The sequence below is a fragment of the Cryptomeria japonica genome, chromosome 5, assembly GCF_030272615.1.
Source record: "Cryptomeria japonica chromosome 5, Sugi_1.0, whole genome shotgun sequence".
Taxonomy (NCBI): domain Eukaryota; kingdom Viridiplantae; phylum Streptophyta; class Pinopsida; order Cupressales; family Cupressaceae; genus Cryptomeria; species Cryptomeria japonica.
This window is the reverse complement of record NC_081409.1, coordinates 639,661,778-639,673,158: the sequence shown is the minus strand read 5'-3', so window position 1 is coordinate 639,673,158 and position 11,381 is coordinate 639,661,778. Positions and strand designations below refer to the sequence as shown.

Below are 11,381 nucleotides of genomic sequence, written 5' to 3'. Positions count from 1 at the left end.
TCAAACTGAATGAAAAAAAAAAGCTACGAGTAAACCTTTGACTTCTACAGTCAGTAATTAAATACGTTCTTCACTTAAAAACAAATAAATAAAGGCATTCTCTGATACTGGTTGATATCTGTTCCATAATAATCGTGTAGGTCCCTCAAGAGCGATTAGTCCCATGGGACCTTTGTCTCTGTTCAATTAGTAAACACATCGAAAGTAACGATGAAGATAAGATACTTTAACCAAATTTATCGACCGTAACAAAATAAACTCTGCATTAATATTCGAACGGTCAGAAAATGGAGGCACGCCCGGCGCCACCTGATATATTTATTTATGGCACTTGGAATCATTCACACACGCCATGGATTATGCTGAATGCCTGCTATTCGCTTGTTGGGTCCACTTCAGCTGTTAATATTCCTTTTATTTGGGCACATCAGATGACATTTTACCGTTCATTTGGTTGTTTAGTATGAACACTCACAGTTAAGCCGGCCTTGCAGAGCCTTTTTTTTATTTTGGGAACACCATCATTCTCTGTAGTTGAGGATAATGATTAAATAGTTTCTGTTAATAGGGGGCTTGTGAAGGCGGGTGAATTATCATGTTTAATAGCGCGTGCAATGAAGATGAAGATGAGGTCTGTTCTTGGGGACACCATGAAGTTCATAATTGGGAAGGAGGTTTACAAGGGGCTCAAGAGGAAAGACAGCGATGCTGGAGAAAGGGGTAGGCAAAGATTTCTCCGATCTCTTGTTTTTTCTTCTGCAGTTTTTCTTCGTGGGCTCGGGCTAGTTGGCTTAAGGGGCCTAAAATGCATAGTTCTAATTGTCAAGGTTCTAGATGGGGTCAATTTTACGTTGACATGATAGAAGATTGAATGGATTAGAGATGGAAATGATCAATCAGTTGTTACCCACGTGATCTGCTACAAGATTAATAGACAACTAGCTTTGTCATTAGACTACAACACTGTCTGAGCCTCTGTATGATAGTCTCAGACATGGGCATTTGGTCATGGGGCAATTTTGTTGGGTAAAGCTTGAAAATGGATGCGTGTTAGTTTTTAAGCAATTCCAATTCATTCAAGGTTGTTGTGGGTCAATTTTGTTGGTTAAAGTTTGAAAATGGATTTGTGTTAGTTTTTAAGAAAACCCAATTCATTCAGGACGTATGATTCGTGGTCTGCATTGGATGCTTATCCATTGCTTCCAAGGAAATGAGTTCTTGGGATTTGATGTCTTGATTCTAAAAGTTTGAAATCTATTTATGGTTTGGATCAGATGTCCTAGGTTTAAGTCGAACCTGATCTATGAACATTGCTTCGCCTGTGCTCAGCATTCAGGCATCAGTTGAAATAACTTCATTGTATTGAATCGTTTGACCTCGCATCCTCATCCCCTGCCCCATTCCTATGACATGGATAGCTGGGTTGGTCATCCCCTGTCCTCATTGGTTTTAGGCACATGTTCCTGAAACACCAACTATTAGGCTGGAAACTTGGGGATGTTGACCGTCTCTAAGACAATTGAAGACATTGCTAATGTCCGTAGGATGATCTGGGGATGTCCAGGCAACCCATTCTGTTGAACTTAGAAAAATGTCAGTTTTTGTCCTGTTTGTATCTGAAAAAATGAAAAAAAAAGGCATGGGGTCTACAAGCCTTCCCCATTAGATAGTTTGTAATGAATTTTTGGATACTCCCAGTGCATCTTGTTTTCTTCCAAATCATGTTAGTGCACTGTTGTTTTTATGATTGTATCAATATTTCATGTTTCCATGCAGTGATTTTGAACAGAAGATCATTGTGTTAATTCAATCTGCACATCAAATTCTTGCGCGATGCAACTAAACTACTAGAGCCATTAGTCTATAATTCTATTGTTTACCTAACATGATTTGTAACTTAGGAAATAAACTAAATTACTGGTTTTAACTTACATTGCCCACTAAATCTATAACAACTCTAAACCTACCCTAAATCGTGCCATTAAATTATTTTGAAGAATTAATCATTTAAGTTTTTATTTTCTTGAGCAGATGATGTATTTTATGTTTTCTTAACTTATCACATAATTTAAGAATAGTTTTATCCATAATTAAATTCTATATTAACTTAGCTTTATTATTTAAACTAGATATTTTATATTGGTAATCTACTTTTTGAATTTAATCTCTTACGGTGATGGACAACACAAAAACCAAAGGGAAATGTCTTGTTTGATTCCCAAGGGATCTGACTGAACACTTGCTGAGGAAAGATAACCTCGGCCTGTAAAGAGCTGATACCCTAAGTCAAATGTCTCACAACAAGGAGATTGAAGGACTGAAGGTCCCACCAAAAGAACATGCAGTTCTGTCAAAAGGGCCAACGTCAAAGCTTGGCTGACCCTGTGCAAGAGAAATGTTTGAGAGAGTTTTGTAGGGAATGGTAATGTTAGCACTACTTAGGAAATAAATTTTAGCAACACCTCCTTGTGGTTGAGAGTGAAGCTTGACACAAAATTTGGTGTGCACCATATGGTGTAATATGTATATTGAATAGAGGAGGTGGAGTCTGATACTCAAGCAAACTAAGAGCGTGGAAAAAAACCAGCATGGTGTTGGCTGAGCATGAGATGCATAAAAGAAACCACTGACTATAAGATAACCAAAGTGTAGGTAGAAAACTCAAATACACAACACAAAAAAAGCCTGCCTAACATCCATACAAAGAACATGGTACACAACATAGGGTCATAGAGGTAATAAGGCCAAGACTCTAGGATTATGACACTTGTCATAATCTTGTGCTTCTGGTAATCTTGTGGCAAGAGGGTTAAGCACAAGGAGCCAAGTCCATGAGGGAATGACATGTGTCATTTCCTTGGAACAAAGAGTATAGAAACATTGTGGCTTCAACCAACAAGGGGGGTGGGGGTAACTTGCTTAGAGGTTGATAGTTGTCTTCTTAGCTACTTTGGTTCCTAAGGATCCAAGACATAATTTGTCAAGAGGGCCAAAAGGATGATGGGAACACAAATCCCTAGGGGAAATATTTTGAATGGTTCATTTGTGATTTTATTCAATGATGATGAAAACCTAGCAATTGCAACAAGGGAATTTTAAAGTGCTTTGGCAACAAGCAAAAATCCGTGTGGGTTAGAGAAAGTGAAGTCCATCATAGATTTGCAGAGTAGGAACTCAACAACATAAGAAACTTTAGGGTTGTAGAATGCAATGATGCGCTACGCGACGAACCATGGAATCATAGATCATGGAAAGTGACGTAGTCAAGGTAGGGAGATCCAATGGACATCCCCGCCTTGCAGCCTATAACACAAAACACCATGCAAGATATCGGCAACCGGTAACACAACACAAGATATAACCGGTAAACAAATAAAGAGCAAACCTAACCAGTAGAAGTAATACACGATGTAACCGGTAAATAGATAAATCAATCATTACAACCATTTAATGAATTACATATGCCGTCAGCGGCTACACCTGTTGGACTGCAACCCAAGATTACAAAACAATCTATACAACACAAATCTAAGATCCGAAGATCTTTTGCCCGACAAATAGGTCTCCAGTAACAGTTTGCACTATTCTGCACTGATCCGGACCTCAATCCTTCCGGACTTCAGTCCCCCTGGACCAGAATCTCTCCGGAAACTACATCTTCGCTCGATCTCTTCTTTTCTCGGACCTCCGTCCTCCAAAATGAATCTCTAAACTTTCCCTTTATACCATCCGCAAGCGATAACAACTCGATCAAGTCAGCCAAAGACCAACCGGTTCATGATAAAATGTGTAAACAATAACATGTCGGCCCAAATCACCAAGAGCATCTTCAAATGCATAAAAATTCATGCAGTCCTCTGGAAACATCAGACAAGGCCCAAAACAACATCGCTCAATGATCCGCAAGTTACGGGAACCAATTGCAACCCGATTCATCCTCGCTCCATACACTATAAGACCAACCGGTAAGAACATACCAATACCGGACTAATACCGGGATCGATCTCACCTGGATCAAATCCAAATGCTGGTTTGAACTACTCCGGTACTCTTGCATCAGAAAGGCTTAAGGTTAAAATGGAGTGCTCCTTGGGAACACACCCTTTGCGCAAAATACCTTGTCCCTAATAGGGGACGTTATGAGGATGCAGGGATGAGTAGGAAATATCCCCACCTCATCCCTTTTTTGTCAAAATTTAGGAAACATCCTCAAGATGTCCAAAAAATTGTAGGGTACATTAGGGAATGACTAGCTATTCTCGATATAGCTAGGGGACGTCTAGTCATCCCCCATTTGTGTCGAGGATTGGTAGTCATCCCCTAACATAATTAGTGACATTTTAGTTCCTTTAAAAAAAACTACAACCTTTCAATGCTTGTTTAGTTTATGGCATGCCTATTTGGGATTTACAAAAAAATATGAAAATGGTGTGCACCATGAAGGTCTATTTAGTTTTGAAGGTCTTCATTTGGTCTTACCGGTGGGGTCATCCCCGCTCTGTATTTTGATTAGGGACGTGCCAAGGATTCTTTCCCAGTACCCCACAAGGGGTGTTTCCCCTCGTTCCCATCGTGGGCATTGCTTCTAGACCCCTACAAGGAGCACTACCCCATTGTGGGCATTGCTTCTAGACCCTTACAAGGTGCACTACCTCTTGACCCCATTGGGGACATTGCCCCCAAACCTCCATCAAACTATAAGCCTAACCAGTAATATATCAATGCTAAATCATGATCACAAAATCTACAAAATACATATCCACTACTGCAAATCTTTGCATCTTTACAATCAAAGCCACAATTAAGGATTATCTTGTTAAATACATTGGACAATTTGTTTCCATAGTTAAAGTTGGCATGATACGATCATTATACTGTTGAATACGAGTTAAGTAGTTGGCAGGAAATGTTGTTTTCATAATGCAAAAATGTATCAATCACACCTTGCACAGACAATTCATAGAACAATCCCATCTATCCCGGCTAAGTTCAAATTGGAACATGACCAGTTATCTTTTTACTTAACCGTTCCTCTTTGTCAATGAGTATGACAACAAAACATAAAGTCTTGAAAGCTTCAAGAAAACTTTAATAATAAATCCCTTACTTGAATATACACACCATTTAAGCATGTCTTTATTGACTCATGCTCATATGCATATATAAAGAATATCAGAATTCCAATTCAATTACCATGCTCACAAAGGTTCTATAATGTCTAAAACATGAAGACTTGAAAGCTTCAAGAAAAATTTAATAATAAATCCCTCACTTGAATATACACATCGATTAAGCATGTCTTTATTAACTAATGTTCATATGTATATATAGAAAACATCATAATTTTACTCAATTACTCATGCTCACAAAGGTTCTATATTGTCTATTGTAGAATGCTTTATCAATGTTATCATATGAATATTTGAATTTTTTTTTTTTTTTTAAATAGCCATCCCCTACCATCCTCATACAAATGGCCAAAAAAAATCCCCATACTGAAAAATTGTTCTACAGTCCCTTGCCATCCTTGTCTCGAAAACTTGGGGGAGCATAGGTTAAACATGAACGCAATAAACACATTAATAAACTTTGAGGTTATCCTCAAGTATGATAAACAAATTGGAAGCAAAAGACCTCTGACTTCTCAAAATGTGGCTTCAAGTGATATTGATCTCAGACATCAGGGAAAATATCTATTTTATTAGCGTAGCCATGCTAAGCAATATCTAGAGTCCAATTCGGAAGTCTAAGCTTGAAGCAAAGGGGTCAACCACTAGTTTGATGATAACTTGAGATAATGTGTGAGAGAGTTGCTCCATATCTTAGGGACACTATGGTTAAAGTTTAAAGGTAGAAGGTTACTCTTGGATGCCCCAAGGTGAGAACATGAGAACCACTAGGATTAGAGCATCAATAAATGTGATCTAGATCCTCATTCCATACATGGATGAACTTGTTGACCCTATGAGAATATGTATGGCTGAAATGGTGGTTGACTCCTAAGAGCAAGAAGCAATGAAGTGAAACATCTTGGGTTCAGCCAAGAGTATAGTTAGAGAAGAAAAACAACATAGTGGAGTGCTTTCAGCTTACATAGACTTCAAACTAGAGGAATAATTTGGATTATGGTGATCATGGGGTTGCAATATGGAATTGTTGTATCTCTAATTGCCATCCAGTGGCTTGCAAAGGCATGCACTGAACCAATTAGGTTGAAAGTGGAAAATAAAAGAAGAAGCTAAGAATTCATCAAACAATTAACCTTGACCATTAGGCACATCAGAAGATGTACAATGTAGGGTCTTATGATGAGGAGGTGTAGAACAAATAATGGGCCCAATTGGTGCTTAAATCTAATGAGCTAGATTTTGGGCTAAGAAAGAAATAGAGATGGGTTGGGAAGGGATTCAAAACCGAGTCTAGGGAAAGATAGAGTCCCCAACAAAGTATAGAACTATGAAAAACATAGGGGATTGGTGAAGGTAAGGGTTTGCTTTGGTCTTAAAATAAATGTTAGCTCAAAGAATGTAAAGGTGAGCTACAACCTAAAAAACATCTACCTCTTGAAATAGGTAAAAGTGTCAAGAGAAGAGAGGACATCAAGGTGAAGTGGTAATGAATGGCATGCTTGACATATAAAATTAACAAGAATACCAAAATAAGTTTGAAACCAAATAGATGGCACAAAATCTTTGAGTCAATTCATTCCTAATGTCCCTAACTTTTGTGTTATTGAACAGAAAAGGCAAAACACTAGAAGTAAAATCTAAAAATTGCATCCATGATGCAGAACAATTTACCTCCTTAACTTATGCAGGAATGGATCTTCCTGTTACAATGTATACTTTATCTAATGACTGACCAATTAAAACTAATCTCATAAATTATTGAATTGTCCATAGCACACATATTTCCAGCAATAGAAGTTCACATACGTTACTAATTATTATCTTCCATGTTTATGCCATATACAAATTTGTTTATGCTAATGATGGTTTCACTAGTACTTAAAACTATTAGCTCATTAACACATTTAAATCAATCGAAGAACTCAACTCCTTTAGAACAAAAACAAGTAGAAAATGCCACGTCTCACTAGCATCTATCTCTCATCAATATGGGATTCAAAAATCTAGGAATAATACATTTGGAGCACCAAGCAACATTTGCATTTCTCTTTAGTACAATGTCTAACAAATCCTACACATGTATGGTTTTACACAATTGTTATGAACTTAGGCTAAATAAATTTTAAAATTATTCATATGTATGCATGCTTTGAACTATTAAGAGAGTGGCGTGGATGTTGAATAGAGAAATTTGTATCAGTGGTGTAGGGGAGAAGTGTGAAGGGATCACTTCTAGCTTGAATTTTCTGTTCTTCAAGTTCAGCTCTAGGGGTGAAGACAGAATAGTGCTCACCTCCCTACAAAATTGGTTTCATCAAGTCTTATAGGTTCTCACCACGGATGAGTTGAGAGTTGCCTAAGTGCCACCCAACATAACCAACATATATAGAGAAACCTAACCAACATATATAAAAAAGAAACCTAACAGAACTTTACACATTAATGCTAGGAAATCAACAACCGTGACTACCTATTTAACTCATAATATAGGGTGGCTGAGTGATATTTTCCCACAAGCTACTTAGATTCATCACAACAATGCTAAATAGATATGGCAGCTATTCCTAGGTGGGAGGAGTACGAAGGGGTCACTTCTAGCTTGAGATTTCCATTTTTCAAGTTCAGCTCTAGGGGTCAGGACAGAATAATGCTCACCTCCCTATGAAGTTGGTTTCATCAAGCCTTATAGGTTCTCACCACCGATGAGTTGAGAGTTGCCTAAATGCCACACAATATAACCGACATATATAGAGAAATCTAAGAGAACTTTACACAATAATGCTAGGAAATCAACAACCAAAGGGTACAACGAGTCTCCCTTTGACTCATAATATAGGGTGGATGAGTGATATTTTCCCACAAGTTACTTAGATTCATCACAACTTTACTAAATAGATATGATAGCTATTCCCAGGTAAGTAAAGAGGGCAAGGTCCAAACACTCATAAATCTTCCATATATTAACATCTCAAAACAGTAGTAAGTTAGTTTGTTTAAGATTCCCCTTGTAGCTTATAGGACAATCATCTTTAAATATCATTAGTTATAGGGCTTGCACCTTGTGTCTTTTAGTATATGTGAATATCCATGATGACAAAGGTTGTAGGACTGATTCCTTTAGGGCCCCTTAAAAATAAATAGTTTCACAAATTAACAATGCTGACAGATCTTGTCCCTTGGGACTCCTATTAAGGCAATTAACTCCCACAAATCACTGGAGGTCGGGTCCATCGACTTCAGATCTTGCCTCTATGCTTCCAGCCTTTGAGTTTTGTGAATCCTCGTAATTGCCAACTCCTTCCTTCTACCCTAGAGGTATGAACATGTTACAAAATCTATAGGGTGTGCACACAAGGGTAACAAATTGGTCTACAAAAAGACAATGGACAGCCCAAGCATAAAATCAGCAACAAAACCCAAAGCATATATCGAACAAATATACCAACTACAATCATAATTTACAAAATCAGGAAGAAGATAAAAAATTACTCAGATAAGAAAAAAGGAAATGAGAAGCATGGCCTTAGAGTGTACTCGGTTCTTACATACTCCTACTTGTAAGGCTTCCTTAAGAGTCTAGTTTGTTCTCTCACAAGTTCAATGAGCAGACTACCATATAGACTGCTATGCAATTCCCACCTAGATTGAAATCTGCTGACATAATCTTGTGTGCTGATGAGGTGACTCTTCCCAAACTGATGCTGCAATCTCTTCTAGGAACCAGAGGCAGACAAAAGACAAAACATGCTAAAATTTCTTGCTTGTGTGTTCAAATTGTCCAGTGCCATCTTCATACTATTTACAGTTTTCCGATGCCATCTTCATATGATCGACATCACCGTTCCATTACCAAACTGCTATCACATCAGTGCAATTCCTTTCAAGTGTTTTACATCCACATGAGCAAGACCGTCCCCATTAAGGTTTACAAGGTGACTGGTCCATCAGCCTGCTGACATTAACAACAGAAGATCTGATTTTTGTCTATCGCCAACAATCTACTAAACTCATGGGAGAAACAAAAGCACTGAAATTCCCAGGGAAGGAAGAAACCAAAAATATCAAAACAAAAAATAGAGAATACTAAGGTACAAAAAAGAAAAGCATCAAAGGGAAATGCCCAAATCATATGGTTAGGATAAGACCAGAACAATTAAATCAATCATACATGTGCATGATTTACATAAGAGTAAACACCCAATCACACAATGGTTAACAGAATTATAGCATCACCTAGCCATTACGTGGGTTAGGGGTTAGGGTTCTAGTGGTGTGATTGTTTACAGGTTTTCAACACAAAACCAAGGTCTCTCTCTCAATTAATGAAATAAAGAGATTGTGTGAATCTGGCTCTAGGTAAAACCCCTCTTGTTTCCTTGCATGACATCACCTGTGATCAGTACACTCAAGTCACCCCTCCAATACGTCAATGGTATAAATGGCCAAAGCATAATTATAAACATGTCATTCAATCACCTACAATGATAGTGTTGGCAGCTTATAATATGATACATAGTAAACCGGTGATCTTGGTGGAAGCTTGGTATGCAATCTAAGCATATTTTAGTTATCTAAACAAGTGTAAGGTGATCCACATCATCATTTGCAGATTTCATAAAGTTAATTAATTATCATGGAGATGAAGCTGATAACAAAACACAGGTGTCCCCAAGTATAATCTGACATAATAAATATGCACAATAGGGCTAAATCAAGAGAAAGAAAAATAGCCACAGATAGCTCAGAAATAATTGGGCCTTACATGTTTGAACTTGCTAAATTAAACCTAAATTATTTGGGAACTTTTGTGTCTTAATCAACATTTTCAGTTGACAAATTGTGAAATCAGTTTTATGCATTATTTACTTGTTTATTAAGCAATTGATATATTTTGTGGGCTTTGTTGCATGTTTCTTTTGTAGGTCACATACATGAGATCAATTATATCAATGGCTAAACTAGAATCTTGATTTTTGTTGTCATTTTATGACACCCTTGGTCCATCAGAGAGAACCGATCAAATGGACCGGTGCCACCCTAGTTGATCAAGGAGAAGAGCAGTGGAATTAGGAATTGTGAAGTGCTGTCTTGTCTGGAGGAAGTCTTTTCCTTAGCTTCTTTTTTCCTTTCCCGAAACTCCGGAACCCCGAGGTTCCGAAGTTCCTTCCCTTTGCTGCCTCTCCTTTCTCCTTCCCGGAACTCCAGAACCCCGAGGTTCCGAAGTTCCTTTCCCTTGCCTTCCCCCGAACTCCGGAACCCTGAGGTTCCGAAGTTCCCTCTTAGTCTTCTTCCCTTCCCCGGAACTTGGGGTTCCGAAGTTCCTTCCTTAGCCTTCCCTTTCTTTTCTCTGGAACTTTGGAACCCCAAAGTTCCTCCCCTTGGCCTCTTCCTTTCCTGGAACTTCGGAACTCCTTTCCTAGCGTCTCCTTTCCCCTTCCCGAAACTCCGGAATCCCGAGGTTCCGAAGTTCCCCGTTGCGTCTCTTTCCTCTTCCCCGGAGTTCCGGAACCTCGAGGTTCTGAAATTTTTTCCTTGTCTTCCCCACTTCGGGAACCCGAGTTTCCGAAGTCCTCGGACTTCCTTCGACTTGCAACACTTCCGAATGGCGTGATCAACACTCAAAGCTTTAAATGCTCTGATGACTTTTGTGACTTGTGCACCTTCTTTTGTGGAGCTACAGGGGTGCATTTAATGATTTTGGCAGAGTTTCCATCAAGAGAGGTACAAGGCGATGCTTGTTGTGGTAACTTATGTCATGTCTGCATGCTTTGACTTTGGAGTGTTAGTCAATCCACCCTTCTCAGGGTTGCATTTTCAGGGTATGGCTAGGTTTCTTGCATGTACAAAAGTTAGGTGTAGGCACTTCCCTGCACTCCCAGAGTTACATTTTCCTGCACACACAAGGGTCATGATCACTCTTGTAACCAGTTTTCTATATAAAGGCTGTTAAGCCTCAATGTATAGGGTTCTCTTTTTGCTGGCTTGAGCTATTCTATGCTCTTTCACTTCTCTTGTATTTATCTTGCATTTTTGCAACTGTAAGTTTGGCCATTGGCCTTATAATGAATTGCAATCACCATTCTTGCCTTCCTTCAACTTATGTATGCTGTGTATGTTTCCTTACCTTCATCATAGGTGTATGTTTTGTAGCTCTTCTCTCATATATGCTGCGTTAATTTATTTCTGAGTGTGACTTGTGGGAAACCTTCTCCCCTCTTGACATTTCAGCGAATTCTAACCTCCATACATGCA

The 11,381-nt window shown here is 38.5% G+C and overlaps 1 protein-coding gene across 2 annotated transcripts in view; it reads left to right on the top strand.

Moving 5' to 3' along the window:
- The first annotated feature begins 269 nt into the window (after positions 1-269).
- Positions 270-11,381, top strand: part of LOC131039017 (nucleotide-sugar uncharacterized transporter 2) — a 28,868-nt gene continuing 17,756 nt past the window's right edge. Inside the window, exons 1-2 of one of the 2 annotated variants that reach the window (XM_057971649.2) lie at positions 270-476; positions 569-720. In XM_057971649.2, coding sequence (XP_057827632.1) covers positions 615-720 — 106 coding nt within the window. In that variant the 5' untranslated portion in view covers positions 270-476; positions 569-614. Of the gene's footprint in view, positions 721-11,381 lie in introns of both variants that reach the window. The other variant, XR_009104595.2, reaches the window with a different exon arrangement.